The sequence below is a fragment of the Aquarana catesbeiana genome, linkage group LG08, assembly GCF_042186555.1.
Source record: "Aquarana catesbeiana isolate 2022-GZ linkage group LG08, ASM4218655v1, whole genome shotgun sequence".
Classification (NCBI taxonomy): Eukaryota; Metazoa; Chordata; class Amphibia; order Anura; family Ranidae; genus Aquarana; species Aquarana catesbeiana.
In genome coordinates, this window is record NC_133331.1 from 152017181 (window position 1) to 152037795 (window position 20615).

At 40.5% G+C, this 20615-nt stretch overlaps 1 protein-coding gene across 2 annotated transcripts in view; it reads right to left on the reverse strand.

Moving 5' to 3' along the window:
* Positions 1 to 18550: 18550 nt before the first annotated feature.
* The window catches only part of LRRC20 (leucine rich repeat containing 20), a 626217-nt gene continuing 624152 nt past the window's right edge, over positions 18551 to 20615 (reverse strand). The window contains exon 5 of one of the 2 annotated variants that reach the window (XM_073596571.1): positions 18551 to 18865. In XM_073596571.1, coding sequence (XP_073452672.1) covers positions 18747 to 18865 — 119 coding nt within the window. In that variant the 3' untranslated portion in view covers positions 18551 to 18746. The remainder of the gene's footprint in view (positions 18866 to 20615) is intronic. The other variant, XM_073596572.1, reaches the window with a different exon arrangement.

Below are 20615 nucleotides of genomic sequence, written 5' to 3' on the forward strand. Positions count from 1 at the left end.
ATCCCTGCGATCGCTAACAGTTTTTTTTGTAGCGTTTTGGTGAACTGGCAAGCACCAGCGGCCTAGTACACCCCGGTCGTAGTCAAACCAGCACTGCAGTAACACTTGGTGACGTGGCGAGTCCCATAAGTGCAGTTCAAGCTGGTGAGGTGGCAAGCACAAGTAGTGTCCCGCTGCCACCAAAAAGACAAACACAGGCCCGTCATGCCCATAGTGCCCTTCCTGCTGCATTCGCCAATCCTAATTGGGAACCCACCGCTTCTGCAGCGCCCGTACTTCCCCCATTCACATCCCCAACCAAATGCAGTCGGCTGCTTGAGAGGCATTTTCTTTATGTCCTCCCGAGTACCCCTACCCAATGAACCCCCCCAAAAAAGATGTCGTGTCTGCAGCAATCGCGGATATAGGCGTGACACCCGCTATTATTGTCCCTCCTGTCCTGACAATCCTGGTCTTTGCATTGGTGAATGTTTTGAACGCTACCATTCACTAGTTGAGTATTAGCATAGGGTACAGCATTGCACAGACTAGGACACACTTTCACAGGGTCTCCCAAGATGCCATCGCATTTTGAGAGACCCGAACCTGGAACCGGTTACAGTTATAAAAGTTAGTTACAAAAAAAAGTGTAAAAAAAAAAAAAAAAACACATACAAAAATATAAAATAAAAAAAAAATAGTTGTCGTTTTATTGTTCTCTCTCTCTCTATTCTCTCTCTCTTGTTCTGTTCTTTTTTACTGTATTCTATTCTGCAATGTTTTATTGTTATTATGTTTTATCATGTTTGCTTTTCAGATATGCAATTTTTTATACCTTACCATTTACTGTGCTTTATTGTTAACCATTTTTTTGTCTTCAGGTACGCCATTCACGACTTTGAGTGGTTATATCAGAATGATGCCTGTAGGTTTAGGTATCATCTTGGTATTATTCTTTTCAGCCAGTGATCGGCTTTCATGTAAAAGCAATCCTAGCAGCTAATTAGCCTCTAGACTGCTTTTACAAGCAGTGTTAGGGAATGCCCCCCCCCCCAACGTCTTCGTGTTTTTCTCTGGCTCTCCTGTCTCGACAGGGAACCTGAGAATGCAGCCGGTGATTCAGCCAGCTGACCATAGAGCTGATCAGAGACCAGAGTGGCTCCAAACATCTCTATGGCCTAAGAAACCGGAAGCTACGAGCATTTTATGACTTAGATTTCGCCGGATGTAAACAGCGCCATTGGGAAATTGGGAAAGCATTTTATCACACCGATCTTGGTGTGGTCAGATGCTTTGAGGGCAGAGGAGAAATCTAGGGTCTAATAGACCCCAATTTTTGCAAAAAAGAGTACCTGTCACTACCTATTGCTATGATAGGGGATATTTACATTCCCTGAGATAACAATAAAAATGATTTAAAAAAAAAAAAAAAAATGAAAGGAACAGTTTAAAAATAAGATAAAAAAATAATAATAATAAAGAAAAAAAAAAAAAAAAAAGGCACCCCTGTCCCCCCTGCTCTCGCGCTAAGGCGAACGCAAGCGTCGGTCTGGCGTCAAATGTAAACAGCAATTGCACCATGCATGTGAGGTATCACCGCGAACGTCAGATCGAGGGCAGTAATTTTAGCAGTAGACCTCCTCTGTAAATCTAAAGTGGTAACCTGTAAAGGCTTTTAAAGGCTTTTAAAAATGTATTTAGTTTGTCGCCACTGCACGTTTGTGCGCAATTTTAAAGCATGTCATATTTGGTATCCATGTACTCGGCCTAAGATAATCTTTTTTATTTCATCAAACATTTGGGCAATATAGTGTGTTTTAGTGCATTAAAATTTAAAAAAGTGTGTTTTTTCCCCAAAAAATGCGTTTGAAAAATCGCTGCGCAAATACTGTGTGAAAAAAAAAATGAAACACCCACCATTTTAATCTGTAGGGCATTTGCTTTAAAAAAATATATAATGTTTGGGGGTTCAAAGTAATTTTCTTGCAAAAAAAAATTATTTTTTTATGTAATCAAAAAGTGTCAGAAAGGGCTTTGTCTTCAAGTGGTTAGAAGAGTGGGTGATGTGTGACATAAGCTTCTAGATGTTGTGCATAAAATGCCAGGACAGTTCAAACCCCCCCCAAATGACCCCATTTTGGAAAGTAGACACCCCAAGCTATTTGCTGAGAGGCATGTCGAGTCCATGGAATATTTTATATTGTGACACAAGTTGCGGGAAAGAGACAATTTTTTATTTTTTTTATTTTTTTTTGCGCAAAGTTGTCACTAAATGATATATTGCTCAAACATGCCATGGGAATATGTGAAATTACACCCCAAAATACATTCTGCTGCTTCTCCTGAGTACGTGGATACCACATGTGTGGGACTTTTTGGGAGCCTAGCCGCGTACGGGACCCCGAAAACCAAGCACCGCCTTCAGACTTTCTAAGGCCGTAAATTTTTGATTTCACTCTTCACTGCCTATCACAGTTTCGGAGGCCATGGAATGCCCAGGTGGCAAAAAACCCCCCCAAATGACCCCATTTTGGAAAGTAGACACCCCAAGCTATTTGATGAGAGGTATAGTGAGTATTTTGCAGACCTCACTTTTTGTCACAAAGTTTTGAAAATTGAAAAAAGAAAAAAAAAAAATTTTTTTTCTCGTCTTTCTTTATTTTCAAAAACAAATGAGACCTGCAAAATACTCACCATGCCTCTCAGCAAATAGCTTGGGGTGTCTACTTTCCAAAATGGGGTCATTTGGGGGGGGTTTGTGCCACCTGGGCATTCCATGGCCTCCGAAACTGTGATAGGTAGTGAGGAGTAAAATCAAAAATGTACGCCCTTAGAAATCCTGAAGGCAGTGATTGGTTTTCGGGGCCCCGTACGCGGCTAGGCTCCCAAAAAGTCCCACACATGTGGTATCCCCGTACTCAGGAGAAGCAGCTAAATGTATTTTGGGGTGCAATTCCACATATGCCCATGGCCTGTGTGAGCAATATATCATTTAGTGACAACTTTGTGCAAAAAAAAAAAAAAAAAAATTTGTCACTTTCCCGCAACTTGTGTCAAAATATAAAACATTCCATGGACTCAACATGCCTCAAAGCAAATAGCTTGGGGTGTCTACTTTCCAAAATGGGGTCATTTGGGGGGGGGGGGGGGTTATGCCATCTGGGCATTTTATGGCCTTCAAAACTGTGATAGGTAGTGAGGAGTAAAATCAAAAATGTACGCCCTTAGAAATCCTGAAGGCAGTGATTGGTTTTCGGGGCCCCGTACGCGGCTAGGCTCCCAAAAAGTCCCACACATGTGGTATCCCCATACTCAGGAGAAGCAGCTAAATGTATTTTGGGGTGCAATTCCACATATGCCCATGGCCTGTGTGAGCAATATATCATTTAGTGACAACTTTTTGTAATTTTTTTTTTTTTTGTCATTATTCAATCACTTGGGACAAAAAAAATGAATATTCAATGGGCTCAACATGCCTCTCAGCAAATTCCTTGGGGTGTCTACTTTCCAAAATGGGGTCATTTGTGGGGGTTTTGTACTGCCCTGCCATTTTAGCACCTCAAGAAACGACATAGGCAGTCATAAATTAAAGGCTGTGTAAATTCCAGAAAATGTACCCTAGTTTGTAGGCGCTATAACTTTTGCGCAAACCAATAAATATACACTTATTGACATTTTTTTCTACCAAAGACATGTGGCCGAATACATTTTGGCCTAAATGTATGACTAAAATTGAGTTTATTGGATTTTTTTTAGAACAAAAAGTAGAAAATATCATTTTTTTTCAAAATTTTCGGTCTTTTTCCGTGTATAGCGCAAAAAATAAAAACGGCAGAGGTGATCAAATACCATCAAAAGAAAGCTCTATTTGTGGGAAGAAAAGGACGCAAATTTCGTTTGGTTACAGCATTGCATGACCGCGCAATTAGCAGTTAAAGCGACGCAGTGCCGAATTGTAAAAAGTGCTCTGGTCAGGAAGGGGGTAAAACCTTCCGGGGCTGAAGTGGTTAAGTTAATTTTTTTCCTCATTAATGTACACACACCACCCCATATTGACAGAAAAACACAGAATTGTTGACATTTTTGCAGATTTATTAAAAAAGAAAAACTGAAATATCACATGGTCCTAAGTATTCAGACCCTTTGCTGTGACACTCATATATTTAACTCAGGTGCTGTCCATTTCTTCTGATCATGGTGTGATCATGGAGGGAACATGGTGTGGGGCTGTTTTTCAGCATATGACACTGGCAAATTTCATATCATTAAAAGACCAAGACATTCTTGATAAAAAAACGCTGCCATCTACCAGGATCATGAAGATGAAATGAGGGTGGACATTTCGGCAAGATAATGATCCCAAACACAAAGCCAAGGAAACTCTCAATTGGTTTCAAAGAAAGAAAATAAAGCTGCTAAGTCAGGCCCAGCCAATTGCCTGACTTAAATTCAATAGAAAATCAATGGAAAGAACTAAAAAGTTCATAGAGGCCCATGGAACCTTCAAGATTTGAAGACTGTTTGTGTAGAATAATAGATCAAAATCACACCTGAGAAATGCATGCGACTAGTTTCTTCATACAGGAGGCACCTTGAAGCTGTCATTACCAACAAAGGATTTTGTACAAAGTATTAAATAAATTTCAGTTAGCGTGTTCAATACTTGCATTTGCACTAAAATGACTTTTGTGTGTTTTTTAAATGAAAATATGTGCTTGATAAACATGTGCGCCAATATAAAATGTATAATGTTTGGGGTTTTAACCAATCTTCGGGCCTAAAATGTGCATTTTAACATGCGCAAATTCTGCATAAAAACAGCGCTGGCAGTGAAAGGGTTAAGGGTCTAATACCATTCAGGGACCATTTCTAACTTGAATTTGCTTTGAAAAAACTGTTAAAAGCAATACTAAAGTCCCATTTTTTTTGTTGTTAAAAATAACAGACAGATATGGAGCTGCGGTTCGGCCCTGCCCCCTTTCTCTCCTCATTGGCTGACTGACTTAGCTTGACAGCAGAGGAAGCCAATGACGCCATGCTGCTGTCTCAGCCAGTGAGGAGGGGAGTCCCGAGCAGCCAAGGCACTCGTGCAAAATTGCTGGATATAGATGGGCTTCTGCCTTTACAACCCTTTTAAATCAGTGGGTTAAAACCTGCTTTATGTACATTTATCTTTGGTGTGGTGAGGATATTCACAAAATATGTTAAGGCATAATATCATTTTTTTTAGTTTAGTGGGATAATATACACATTTCATCACAACTTCTATGATGTGAAAAAAGACATTTATCACATATTTACCAAAACTTTAGCTTTCATCATTGGGTGTTCATAGTTATGTTGCTTACTGTAGGGGACACTAAATTATGTAATGTTGCTAGTTGAACTATTATTTTTGCTACTGGATCTTATGAAAGGGCTTGGCAAGAAGCCCTGCTCAGTCAGTGTACAATGTAGATATTTATAACTTTTGTATATTAACAGAAGGCTTGTTCCTACAGTGGTAAATGAGTGATGGCATAGGAGCAGCACAACTATTACGATGGTTGAGTGTTATAACTAAAAGCAACCATCCCACTCTATTTTATAGAGGAACTGCAGTCAGCTCACTCACATAATTTGTAATAAAAATATCTTTGCCATTCCAAAGCTTCCCTCCAACCACTTTGCATATTATTTTATATATACTGTGATTCTGTACTTGCCAAATATGCTGCAGAAATCTCCTTCCAATGAGTCTGGTTGCAATCATTTTAACTGTGGGCAGCTGAATCTGCTGCCTGTTCGCTTCCTGGATTTACACAGACACACACCTCCAGCTCTCATTGGTCCTCTTATGACTCATCCCCCCTCCATTCCTGGCAAACTCTCACGAGAGTGAGAGAGAGAGCTGTGTATGATGTCATAACCCTAGGCTTTTTTCCAGATAAGAAACAGGAAGTGGGCTGTATAAGGTATTTACTGACAGAAAAAAAATGTTTTACTATCCAAAGTTAAAACAAGGGCAGAGGATTTAACCACTTCAGCCCCGGAAGGATTTACCCCCTTCCTGACCAGAGCACTTTTTACAATTCGGCACTGTGTCGCTTTAACTGCTAATTGCGCGGTCATGCAATGCTGTACCCAAACGAAATTTGCGTCCTTTTCTTCCCACAAATAGAGCTTTCTTTTGATGGTATTTGGTCACCTCTGCCATTTTTTTTTTTGCGCTATACACGGAAAAAGACCGAAAATTTTGAAAAAAATTGATATTTTCTACTTTTTGTTCTAAAAAAAATCCAATAAACTCAATTTTAGTCATACATTTAGGCCAAAATGTATTCGGCCACATGTCTTTGGTAAAAAAAATGTCAATAAGTGTATATTTATTGGTTTGCGCAAAAGTTATAGCGCCTACAAACTAGGGTACATTTTCTGGAATTTACACAGCCTTTAATTTATGACTGCCTATGTCCTTTCTTGAGGTGCTAAAATGGCAGGGCAGTACAAAACCCCCACAAATGACCCCATTTTGGAAAGTAGACACCCCAAGGAAATTGCTGAGAGGCATGTTGAGCCCATTGAATATTAATTTTTTTTGTCCCAAGTGATTGAATAATGACAAAAAAAAAAAAAAATTACAAAAAGTTGTCACTAAATGATATATTGCTCACACAGGCCATGGGCATATGTGGAATTGCACCCCAAAATACATTTAGCTGCTTCTCCTGAGTATGGGGATACCACATGTGTGGGACTTTTTGGGAGCCTAGCCGCGTACGGGGCCCCGAAAACCAATCACTGCCTTCAGGATTTCTAAGGGCGTACATTTTTGATTTTACTCCTCACTACCTATTACAGTTTTGAAGGCCATAAAATGCCCAGATGGCATAAACCCCCCCCAAATGACCCCATTTTGGAAAGTAGACACCCCAAGCTATTTGCTTTGAGGCACGTTGAGTCCATGGAATGTTTTATATTTTGACACAAGTTGCGGGAAAGTGACAATTTTTTTTTTTTTTTTTGCACAAAGTTGTCACTTAATGATATATTGCTCACACAGGCCATGGGCATATGTGGAATTGCACCCCAAAATACATTTAGCTGCTTCTCCTGAGTATGGGGATACCACATGTGTGGGACTTTTTAGGAGCCTAGCCGCGTACAGGGCCCCGAAAACCAATCACCGCCTTCAGGATTTCTAAGGGCGTGAATTTTTGATTTCACTCTTCACTGCCTATCACAGTTTCGGAGGCCATGGAATGCCCAGGTGGCACAGACCCCCCCCAAATGACCCCATTTTGGAAAGTAGACACCCCAAGCTATTTGCTGAGAGGCATGGTGAGTATTTTGCAGCTCTCATTTGTTTTTGAAAATAAAGAAAGACAAGAAAAAAATTTTTTTTTTCTTTTTTCAATTTTCAAAACTTTGTGACAAAAAGTGAGGTCTGCAAAATACTCACTATACCTCTCAGCAAATAGCTTGGGATGTCTACTTTCCAAAATGGGGTCATTTGGGGTTTTTTTTTTGCCACCTGGGCATTCTATGGCCTCCGAAACTGTGATAGGCAGTGAAGAGTGAAATCAAAAATTTACGCCCTTAGAAAGCCTGAAGGCGGTGCTTGGTTTTCGGGGTCCCGTGCGCGGCTAGGCTCCCAAAAAGTCCCACACATGTGGTATCCCCGTACTCAGGAGAAGCAACAGAATGTATTTTGGGGTGTAATTTTACATATTCCCATGGCATGTTTGAGCAATATATCATTTAGTGACAACTTTGTGCAAAAAAAAAAAAAAAAAATTGTCTCTTTCCCGCAACTTGTGTCACAATATAAAATATTCCATGGACTCGACATGCCTCTCAGCAAATAGCTTGGGGTGTCTACTTTCCAAAATGGGGTCATTTGGGGGGGGTTTGAACTGTCCTGGCATTTTATGCACAACATTTAGAAGCTTATGTCACACATAACCCACTCTTCTAACCACTTGAATACAAAGCCCTTTCTGACACTTTTTGATTACATGAAAAAATTATTTTTTTTTGCAAGAAAATTACTTTGAACCCCCACACATTATATATTTTTTTAAAGCAAATGCCCTACAGATTAACATGGTGGGTGTTTCATTTTTTTTTTTTCACACAGTATTTGCGCAGCGATTTTTCAAACGCATTTTTTGTGGAAAAAACACACTTTTTTAAATTTTAATGCACTAAAACACACTATATTGCCCAAATGTTTGATGAAATAAAAAAGATGATCTTAGGCCGAGTACATGGATACCAACCATGACATGCTTTAAAATTGCGCACAAACGTGCAGTGGCGACAAACTAAATACATTTTTAAAAGCCTTTAAAAGCCTTTACAGGTTACCACTTTAGATTTACAGAGGAGGTCTACTGCTAAAATTACTGCCCTCGATCTGACCTTCGCGGTGATACCTCACATGCATGGTGCAATTGCTGTTTACATTTGACGCCAGACCGACGCTTGCTTTTTTATCTTATTTTTAAACTGTTCCTTTCATATTTTTTTTTTTTAAATCATTTTTATTGTTATCTCAGGGAATGTAAATATCCCCTATCATAGCAATAGGTGGTGAAAGGTACTCTTTTTTGAAAAAATTGGGGTCTATTAGACCCTAGATTTCTCCTCTGCCCTCAAAGCATCTGACCACACCAAGATTGGTGTGATAAAATGCTTTCCCAATTTCCCAATGGCACTGTTTACATCCGGCAAAATCTAAGTCATAAAATGCTCGTAGCTTCCGGTTTCTTAGGCCATAGAGATGTTTGGAGCCACTCTGGTCTCTGATCAGCTCTATGGTCAGCTGGCTGAATCACCGGCTGCATTCTCAGGTTCCCTGTTGAGACAGGAGAGCCAGAGAAAAACACGGAAGACGGTGGGGGGCATTCCCTCCCACTGCTTGTAAAAGCAGTCTAGAGGCTAATTAGCCACTAGGATTGCTTTTACATGAAAGCCGACCGCTGGCTGAAAAGAATGATACCAAGATGATACCTAAACCTGCAGGCATCATTCTGGTATAACCACTCAAAGTCGTGAATGGCGTACCTGAAGACAAAAAAATGGTTAACAATAAAGCACAGTAAACAGTAAAGTATAAAAAATTGCAGACCTAAAAAACAAACATGATAAAACATAATAACAATAAAACATTGCAGAATAGAATACAGTAAAAAAGAGCAGAACAATACAGAGAGAATAGAGAGAGAGAGAACAATAAAACGACAACTATTTATTTTATTTTATATTTTTGTATGTGTTTTTTTTTTTGTTTTTTTTTTTTACACTTTTTTTTTGTAACTAACTTTTATAACTGTAACCGGTTCCAGGTTCGGGTCTCTCAAAATGCGATGGCATCTTGGGAGACCCTGTGAAAGTGTGCCTAGCCTGTGCAATGCTGTACCCTACGCTAATACTCAACTAGTGAATGGTAGCGTTCAAAACATTCACCAATGCAAAGACCAGGATTGTCAGGACAGGAGGGACAATAATACCAGGTGTCACGCCTATATCCGCGCTTGCTGCAGACACATCTTTTTTGGGGGGGTTCGTTGGGTAGGGGTACTCGGGAGGACATAAAGAAAATGCCTCTCATGCAGCCGACTGCATTTGGTTGGGGATGTGAATGGGGGAAGTACGGGCGCTGCAGAAGTGGTGGGTTCCCAATTAGGATTGGCGAATGCAGCAGGAAGGGCATTATGGGCACGACGGGCCTGTGTTTGTCTTTTTGGTGGCAGCGGGACACTACTTGTGTTTGCCACCTCACCAGCTTGAACTGCATTTATGGGACTCGCCACGTCACCAAGTGTTACTGCAGTGCTGGTTTGACTATGACCGGGGTGTACTAGGCCGCTGGTGCTTGCCAGTTCCCCAAAACGCTACCAAAAAAAACTGTTAGCGATCGCAGGGATCAGGCCTGACTCTGCGAACGCTGCAGTTATGCGTTTAGTGTTTTGCAAGTGACAGTGATCGATCGATACTGCACTTGGGTGGGCTGGGCCGGACTGGGCGGAGGGGCAAAACGCAGGTGCTAGCAGGTATCTGGGCTGATCCCACTAACACTGCGTTTTTGGGAACCCTAAACTGCTGGGGACGCTAGTATAGATCTGATCGGATCAGGTATTGATCTGATCAGATACTATACCACTAAGGGAGGTGTACGGTGCGTGCGTGGGTGTTAGCGCGACTGGCGCTAACCTGACGCTGCCTGGGGCTGGTGCTTGCCAGTTCACCAAAACGCTACCAAAAAAACTGTTAGCGATCGCAAGGATCAGGCCTGACTCTGCGAACGCTGCAGTTATGCGTTTTGTAAGTGACAGTGATCGATCGATACTGCACTTGGGTGGGCTGGGCCGGGCCGGGCGGAGGGGCAAAACGCAGGTGCTAGCGGGTATCTGGGCTGATCCCGCTAACACTGCGTTTTTGGGAACCCTAAACTGCTGGGGACGCTAGTATAGATCTGATCAGATCAGATATTGATCCGTTCAGATACTATACCACTAAGGGAGGCGTATGCTGCGTGCGTGGGTGTTAGCGGTACTGGCGCTAATCTGACGCTGCCTGGGGCGACGCATATCACCGCCGGGCGATCAGGGGGCTAAACCTTTATTCGGTAATAAACGGCGGGTGCCCTGACACTATGAAAAATAAACCAACTAACCAACGTCACCCGTAACGGTTATACGGTGATCAGTGGTGAAAGGGTTAACTAGGGGGCAATCAAGGGGTTAAAACATTTATTAGATAGTATATGGGGGTCCCTGTCGCTATAAAATGCTGACGGCGAACCTAAATATTTACGTTCCTAACTAGCGTCACCAGCGACACTAATACAGCGATCAGAAAAATGATCGCTTAGTGACACTGGTGACAGGGGGTGATCAAGGGGTTAAAACTTTATTAGGGGGGGTTAGGGGGGTACCCTAACACCTAAAGGGGGGTAACACTCACTGTCCTACCACAGTAACTGTCACTGACACCCTGCAGTAATCAGAAAAAAAAAAAAAATACTGCTTGGTGTCAGTGTTACAGGGAGGGGGGAGGGGTGATTGGGGGGGGATCGGGGGTGTTTTGTGTGCCTGGCATGTTCTACTGTGTGTGTGTGTTGGTGCACTTACATGTCTTCTCTCCTCGGCGGTAGAACGGAAACTGCTGAGCCGAGGAGAGATGACATCACATCCTCTGCCTGTGTGTACTATACACAGGCAGGGGATGTTCCTCATTGGCTGGGAGCGATCGCGAGGGGGGGGCCACGATCGGATGGTCTCCCCCTCGTCTCTCATCGCTCCTAGCCAAATGCCGACCGCCGCTGGCACCGGGGGGGGGGTCCGATCGGTGCGTGATTTTGCCTGCCCGTGCCATTCTGCTCACGTATATATGCGTGAGGCGGTCGGCAAGTGGTTAATAGATTGAAAGATGAAAAAATGACTGAAGTTCCGCTTTAATATTGAGAATACTTAGTGTCATTGTTTCAGCCTAGGTTCACATTGGAGCGATTTGTCATGCGATTTGAGAGACCAAATCGCATGACAAGTAGCAGCCTATTGGAGGCAATGACACTGTTCCAATCAGCGCAACACTGATTTTGCAGGGCCGCACCAATTTGCAAAAGTAGCTCCTGCACTACTTTTGCCAATTTCGGGTGCGACTTCAATAGACATCTGGGCATGAAGCCACACAGATGTTTATCAAGTAGCACCTGAAATTGCGTTGACCTTGCTACTTTGAAATCATGCTACTTCAAGTGAAGTGGGCGACATTTCAAAGCAGCAACCAGGGCTCAAGATAATGTTCTGCATTGCATCAGACCTTCCTCCTCCAAAAAATGTTTCAGTATAGAGGACATAAAGCATATCTCTGTTAGTTTTGGATAGAGCAGAGAATTTTTAAAACCTTGTCAAGTTTTTTTTTTTTTGCTGTGGTATTCCATTGGGGACTTTTCCTTTCACTTCGTGCCCCAGAAATACAGAAAAAGTGAGAGAAAACAGGTGTACCCATTGGAAGATTTCCCAAGTTCCAGTGACAACAATAACATTTTGGATTTCCCCATCACTTTTTGTTCTGGTGATAATGCTCACTAAGACAATATAAGAGAATAATTCTTCCCAGTAGGGACAAAGGCAGCAATGACAACCTTGACAGTGGGTTACCACTAGGGATGAGGCTGATGTTTGGGATAGCGAACAATTTTAGGTATTCGTGACAAAGTCGAAAGCCGCGGAACACCCTTTAAAAGTCTATGGGAGAAATCAAAAGTACCAATTTTAAAGGCTTATATGCATGGTATTGTCATAAAAAGTGTCTGCCTCAGGGGACATGTATCAATGCAAAAAAAAGTTTTAAAAACGGACGTTTTTTCCGGAGCAGTGATTTTAATAATGCTTAAAGTGAAACAATAAAAGTTAAATATTCTTTTAAATTTCGTACCTGGGGGGTGACTATAGTATGCCTGTAAAGTGGCGCATTTTTCCCGTGTTTAGAACGGTCCCTGCACAAAATGACATTTCTAAAGTCAAAAAAGTCATTTAAAACTACTCGCGGCTGTAATGAATTGTCGGCTCCGGCAATACTGATAAAAGTCATTGAAAAAAACAGCATGGGATCCCCCCAGTCCATTACAGGCCCTTTGGGTCTGGTATGAATATTAAGGGGAACCCCAAACCAAAATTTAACCAAAAAATTGCGTGGAGGTCCCCCCAAATTCCATACCAGGCCCTTCAGGTCTGGTATGGATATTAAGGGGAACCCTGCACCAAATTTTTTTAAAAAAGTGGCGTAGGGGTCGAACCCCACGTCAAAATAAAAAAAATATGGCGTGGTGTCCCCCCAAAAATCCATACCAGACCCTTATCCGAGCATGCAACCTGGCAGGCCACAGGAAAAGAGGGGGGGACGAGTGAGCGCCCCCTCCTGAACCGTACCAGGCCACATGCCCTCAACATAGGGAGGGTCCTTTGGGGTAGCACCCCAAAGCACCTTGTCCCCATGTTGATCGGGACAAGGGTCTCATCCCCACAACCCTTGCCCGGTGGTTGTGGGAGTCTGTGGGCGGGGGGCTTAATGGAATCTGGAAGCCCCCTTTAACAAGGAGACCCCCAGATCCTGGCCCCCCCCATTTGAAATGGTAACAAGTACATTGTACCCCTACCATTTCACAAAAAAGTGTCAAAATGTTAAAAAACCACAAGACACATCTTGGGACAGGTCCTTTATTAAAAAGTAAATGTCCCACAAAGTCCATTCATCTTCTTCTCTCTCTCACTCTCGCTCCAATGGGTGCTTTGGGGAACCCTACCCCAAGGCACCCTCCCCATGTTGAGGGCATGTGGCCTGGTACAGTTCAGGAGGGGGGGCGCTCTCTCATCCCCCCCTCTTTTCCTGCAGCCTGCCAGGTTACGTGCTCAGATAAGGGTCTGGTATTGATTTTTGGGGGGACCCCCATGCCATTTTTTAAATTTTGGCATGGGGTTCCCCTTAAAATCCATACCAGACCCGCTACGCTATGTAAAAAAAAAAATTGGGGCAGGGTTCCCCTTAATATCCATACCAGACCTGAAGGGCCTGGTATGGAATTTGGGGGAACCCCCACACAATTTTTTTTAAATTTTGGTTCAGGGTGCCCCTTAAGATTCATATAAGACCCAAAGGGCCCGGTATGGATTTTTGGGGGGACCCCCATGCCGTTTTTTTCAATGACTTTTAACTGTATTGCCGAGACCTGACAATTCATTATAGCCGTGAGTAGTTTTAAATCACTTTTTTCCCTTTAGAAATGTCATTTTGTGCAGGGACTGTTCTAAACACGGGAAAAATGCGCCACTTTACAGGCATACTATAGACACCCCCCAGGTACAAAATTTAAAGGAATATTTCACTTTTATTGTTTCACTTTAAGCATTAATAAAATCACTGCTCCTAAAAAAACTTCCGTTTTCAAAACTTTTTTTGCATTGATACATGTCCCCTGGGGCAGGACTCGGGTCCCCAAACACTTTTTATGAAAAAAACTTGCATATTAACCCTTAAAATTAGCACTTTTGATTTTTCACGTTCGTGTCCCATAGACTTTAACGGTGTTTGCGTGCCTGTTCGCATGTTCTGCTGTGAACCGAACCTGGGGGTGTTCGGCTCATCCCTAATTACCACTAAAAGGAAGGTTTTCGCAATGGATACACTTTACAATTCCTGACATATAAACAATTTGTGCATGAAAAAAACATTGTTTAATATAAATGTATTTTAGCCCAGCATTCACTTATAAATCTTTTCATGCATTTAGAAAAGGCACAAATGAATACATCTCTGTAATCATTAATATATCATTATATGTATTTTTTAGTGAAAGCAGTTTACAGGGGGAAGAAAAAGCAGCACAAAGAGCCAATCAGGTTTGCTGCGGTGCAAGGAGCCTGCCAGATTGACAAGGAGATGAGCTTATTAGTTTACCACTTCTTATTCACTGTTCAGTCACAGAGTGGGGAGAAGAACTGCAAGTGAAATTGCAGCAGAGAGAGATCAGGTCTCCTCTCTTGCCAGACAGGGTTTTCTGATGAGGCAAAGAAATGTAAATGCTAGGGCATGATTGTCAGAAATAGAAATCTTGTGGCACCTAAAACACACCCCCTCTATGTATTTTATCATTTTATTTAGCTGCTTGCCTGGAGTTTAGCATTATATGTATTACTTTGATTGAAGCTGTGTAAGTACCTGATTTTGGCATGGTATCACTGTTGCAGTGCTAACAAGGGAAATACTGAGAGGAGAGAACATAGGTACAGCAAGATGAGTTTTCATCATTTAAATAGAGGTTGGGCAGGGACAAGAGCTACTTATATTACTTAAAGCTTGATTCAGGGCTAGTTTTCTTATATTTAATTGCCCCAGTTAATGTGTTTATTTTTTTTGCCCAGGGCTGTTCCCTCGAAGACTCACTGCCCTGGGGTTTAGTCTGCCAGCACATTAAGGACATCCCTATGCAGGTACATTCTCAAGCCATCCTGAGTTCATGAGAGATTGGGGTACCGGGGACACTACTTTGTACCGGAGAGTAATTTTTTATGTCATGCAAACTATATAATCTGTCATGTTTTCTGTCTTTTTGTAATATGTGCTTTTTAATGATCATCTCATCTTTAAATGATCGAACGATTTTATGTATAAACAATAAATACATTCTTTAGTCCATTTATGTGTGGTTGTTGCCTACAAAGTCCCAATGAAGGGGGATCTTCTTTTTTTGCTATACAATAGGGATGTGGCGACAACACACTTTTTGGACATGGTGAAATACCCTTTTTTGCTATAGGAGATTACTGTAGAGTACAGAGCTCAATATCTTACATCAATGCTGCTCTCTACATCATTTAGGACCACCCATTGCAGATGAAGTAGAAGACCTGTGACATCACGTGCCCTTGGACAATGAAGAGAAATACAAATCCTTTGCCTTTTAAAACTGCTCTCATATATCCATTTAAAAAGGATAAACTTTGCTCAAATGGGTGAAACAGCAGCAGTCAATCAGCAGGCATTGGGGGGTATTAAAGTGTACTACCCTGAAGGCAATGAGATTATACTGTATGTCAGGCAAATTAGTAAACTTAAATGGCAGAGAAAATCATAATGGTTCACAACTGAGGTAAGTAGGACTGTCAAGGCGTTAAAAAAAATCAGCATGTAGGGCATACAAGGAAAAGGGAAAAGCTGGTATAGAAGAGTATAAAAACAGACAAAATTAGGACAACATATTATCAGTGCTGCTAAAGCAAAGAAAGAGGAGGAATGATTCAATCCATTAAAAAAGGAGACAAAACCTTTTTTATATGTCGTAGTGGCAACGTCATCCCGCAAGCATCTTGTCGTTTCTATGTATCCTGAGCCCGCACTACTTAAGTGCTGCTTTTGTAAGTAACGTTTTAATGAGGAAATAAACAGTTTTGAAATACAGAGAGCACTAGATTTTGCCTTTTCTATTCCTATATGCACTGGACCCCATTGAGGGAATCTGTACTGGCTGGTATCCACCTAATCAGCCGGAGGCAGCACAGACAGAATAGGAGCTCCATGACCAGCTGATCCGTTTGTATCCCTGAGAGGGAACCTGCTTTTTCTGACCTTCTGGTGAAACAGGGATCAGAACGTGAAGTGAGTGGCTAGGATATTGAGGTGGAGGAGAGCACTTGCATTTTTCAACGTTTTTGCACTAGTGGTGTGTTGTGCGTTTTTGTGCAGAAGACTCTGAGGATTATATTTGTGCATTTGGACTCTTATTTTTATTTAATTCATTTGTTTGAGTGTGTGGACTTTATCTTTATTGTTCACTATCCCCATTTAGGGAACACATATATTTTATAATTGAGTGTTGTTCACTATTCCCAGTCAGGGAACACAAATATTTGATTGTGCACTCAGTATCTTGCTACATTGCAAGTTTATCATTCTCATTTAAGGATTTATTGGTAGTTATTTTGGAAGCGCAACACTGTTTTGTTATGTATATTCTATATGTGAAGTGAACGCATTTTCTGTGTGTGCAGCAGCCAGGTGGGGGGGTATTTTTCAATTTTTCATTTTTTTTGGTGGGATTGTGTTATATCACCTATTACACATATCACTACATAGTGAGTAAGGTTTTTATTATTTGCGCTGATAGAAATTTTTTATATTATATGAAAACTGGAAATACTAAAGTTGAGGGAGACCTGGATGTAACAAACCATTTTACAGTGCAAATTCACCTTTTCTAAAAAAAATTAAAATGTAAGCTAACAACCTACACCCTCCACACCCACCTGGTCCTCGAGGTATAGTTGTGGAACTATTAGCTAATCTTTTAATTAGTCTTCATTAGTCCCCATGACTCACAGAAAGTTAATATTGTACCACAAGAAGGGTAGTAAGAAAGAAGATGGCAACTACAGGCCAATGGGTTTAACATCTGTAGTAGTAAAATTAATGGAATCGCTCTTAACCACATCTTGCCCGGCCTTTAGCAAAATGACAGCCAGGCGGTGGTTTTCCTATTCTGAGCAGACGTCATATGACGTCCTTCAGAATAAGCCGCTCATGCGCGCCCCTGGAGGCATGCAGCACGGTGATCGGTAGTGTAGTGTGTCGCTCCAACACACCGCATCCCCAATCACGGTAAAGAGCCTATAGGCTCTTTACCATGTGATCAGCTATGTCCAATCACAGCTGATCACAGCGTAATTAGGAAGTACCGGTTATCGGCATTCCTCTATTCACGCTGACAGAGCGTGCGTAGAGGAGAGAAGATATGCGGTTCTCCTGACGGGGAATCTGGACTGATAATCAACGCTATGCCTTGGTACCGAATGGACGCATATTTGCATGCAATAGCGCCGATAGAGCTGTGCCGAGAGACTATAAGCCCCACCCAGCCTCCCAGCATTCTAAAGCCCATCAAGGGCCGGCAGGCGCCGGCTCTAAGGGGTTAAAAGCACACAGCCTTTTCGACTCAAGGCAGCTTTGGCTTTATTGAGATCATGTCAGACTAAGCCAAACATTTTTGGCTACATCACAAATTAGGTTTGCATTGATACCAATACTGTTATCGGTGCTGATACTTAGTTCACAAGTACTTGTACTTGTGAAAATGCTCCGATACCCGAAACCGATAACTTTGCAGTGTGATTTGAGCCCATAGAAAATGACTGGGCTCAAATCGCACTGCAAAGAATTGCATGCGATTTGAACAGGAATGTGGTGCAATTCCTGTCCAAGTCGCATGCAGTTTCTTGCACCACTCCTGTGTGAACATGGGCTTGTCATAAGTGCAACCCTATCACAAATGTTTTGGACCAGGGTAGTTGCTGTGTACAGTCTACCTAGTCTAAAGCATTAGATAAGGTTCCACATAATGGCCCTCTTCTATTTAATCTGTTTGTAAGAGATACAACTTTGTTGGGCAAGGTATGTATTTTTGCTGATGACACAAATAGAACTAATTAATATATATATATATATATATATATATATATATATATATATATATATATATATATATATATATATATATATATATATACACACACACACACACACACACACACACACACACACAGTATATATTTATTAATATGAAGTTATAAAACGTTCGAAACTAACCTCAGAAGGTATAATTTTTACCAATAGAATAGCTGATTTTTGAAGCAGACTTCCCATAGAAATAGTGGAACTTCAGAACAGGAAGTGAATTTAAACAAGCTTGGTACAAACATAGATCGACAAAGGTTTAAAAAGAAATAAAAAAAAAAAAGACAAACAAAAATTAAAAAAGGGTCAGACTTGATGGACCACTTGGTCTTTTTCTGCTGTCACTCTTTAAAATGTATCTGTATACTTCACTCTTTGCCTGGAGTTCAGCTTTAAGTTGAGAGATGTGAGCACACTTGTACAAGAGAATTTATGGCTTTTGTAAGATCTGAATCCATCTGCTATTTTTTGTTTTAATCACTCGTATGTATTTAAGGAGGAGGTTGCATATCTTCTTTAAGAGTATATTCTGACCAAGGGCGTAGATTATTAAGAAACAGTAAACCTTATAAAAAGCTGATTTAAAAATGCTTTTAATAAATCATTACATATATTCCAATAACCATTAATTGTCACGCATTAAAAGGCACACCCATAATTTAAAATGATTGCTCACACCAGTTTGAATTGATTTACTTTGGTAACAGAAAGGCATGTTCCATTTGATTTACAGCATAGAAGGCATATTTTTTTCCAAGTCGATTTTCCATAGCTTACAAAGCAAGTTCAAATTTGACAGCACAATTCTTTAGACTTTCTTTATTTACAGGATTCAGCTTCACATTCACACTTGATAGCTTGGGCAACTTATTCAGGTCATCCATAGGAATATCTGTTAAAAAGAAAAGCAATCATCATTTTTATAACTGTTTTATTTTTTTTTGCATTTGTGGCAAAATGCTTTTACCTTGTCATTACAGCTTAATGGTATTTAAAGAAGGATTGGTCAGATGTGTAGGAAAAAAAAACAAAAAAAAAAACTGCATACTTTGGCAATACAAAGTTGACATTCCAGGCACCTTTGAGTGCTCTCTTGAATAATGCCCCTGTACATTATTTGACTTGACTCTGTTTGCTTTTCAGTATGCCTTTGTAGACATTTCCTTCAACTACAATGTTATACAGGGTGGCATCCGCATACATGATGTGTACTTGAAAAAAAAAATATTTTCTGTGTCAGTCTTCTTAGTAAAGTGTTTCAAAGTCTATGAGTGCCCTATAGAAAGTCAGAATTAATTATGTGATATCCAGGCTCTAAGTGTTATGGCTGGTTATAGCTCATTTGTAGTGAATCTGCCTTATTTTAGTTTTATTGCCCTGGTGCCATAGAGAGTCATGCAAACCAAAATTCCTTGGTAATCATGAAGATTAGATTATTCATACAAGATTTTGAGTGTGACCAATAATTTTAAGTGTAAAAACGCAACACGGAAAATGAATACATATTTGTTTCAGAATTACCAATGTAAAGGTTTATGAATAATGAATGCAAAATGTTGTTCCTTGAAGTAGCGGTGCTATTTTTAGTATTAAAGCCATACCATGCCACAAATAAGAATTATTGGTGCTCAAAGTTTTGTCTCTGTCACAGACTCTAATTTAAAGTCTAAACCAAATTCTATTTTAGGAGTGTTTAGCATCATATTTCCCTGTATTACTGTTTTTTTCTTAACTGGTTAACACCGACATAACACTCATATACAATGTCATGAAGGTGGGCCTTCTTCCAATATATATGCATCAATGTTTGTGCTGCAAAACTTGCTCCAAGCACAAAGACCAAGCCGTCATAGACCCCTTTGGTTCTCATACTATACAGTTTACAGTATTTACTAAAGCTGGAGAGTGAAAAATCAGACTCACTTCTGCATAGAAACCAATCAGCTTCTAACCTCAGCTTGTTCAATTAAGTTTTGGCAATAAAACCTAGAAGCTGATTGGCTTCTATGCAGAAGTGAGCCCGATTTTGCACTCTCCAGCTTTAGTAAATAAACCCCTATGTCTCCCAATTACATGATCATTGTGATACCCTGTATTTGGCTGTCAAAGTAATTACTCTGTAAAACCTGCTCCTACACTCTCTTTGTGCTTCTAAATGGAGAAAAAAAAAATATGTTGTATCTTTTTCTCCTAGTCAAAGGATAAAAATATACATGAAAAGAAAAAAGTATGTGTGAAAAAAAATAATAAAGATAAACTAGCTAGATCAGAGCTTGATCAATGTAAGTATGCATTAGGTAGAATTAAAAAAGGTTTTTTTTTTAGTATCAGTGTGTTTTAAGCCTTCTTACGAGTACAAACAAAAAATATACACATATAATTATTACTACAAACATCAAGAGTATGAAGTTATTTTGCTCTTTTTTCAGCGATGGATCGTGGTATTTTTTTACCATTTTGTGCAAGTTTACCCTTAATAGTAAAATTAGAAGATATCCAATAACATACCACCAATTGAAGGTCTAATTTATCTTGAAAAAAAACTAAGTATAATTTATCTGGAAAACAATAAGTTAAGCTAAAAAATTATTTAATATTTTGACAAAATCGAATAATTATGGCGAACAGGAGTCATTTTGATC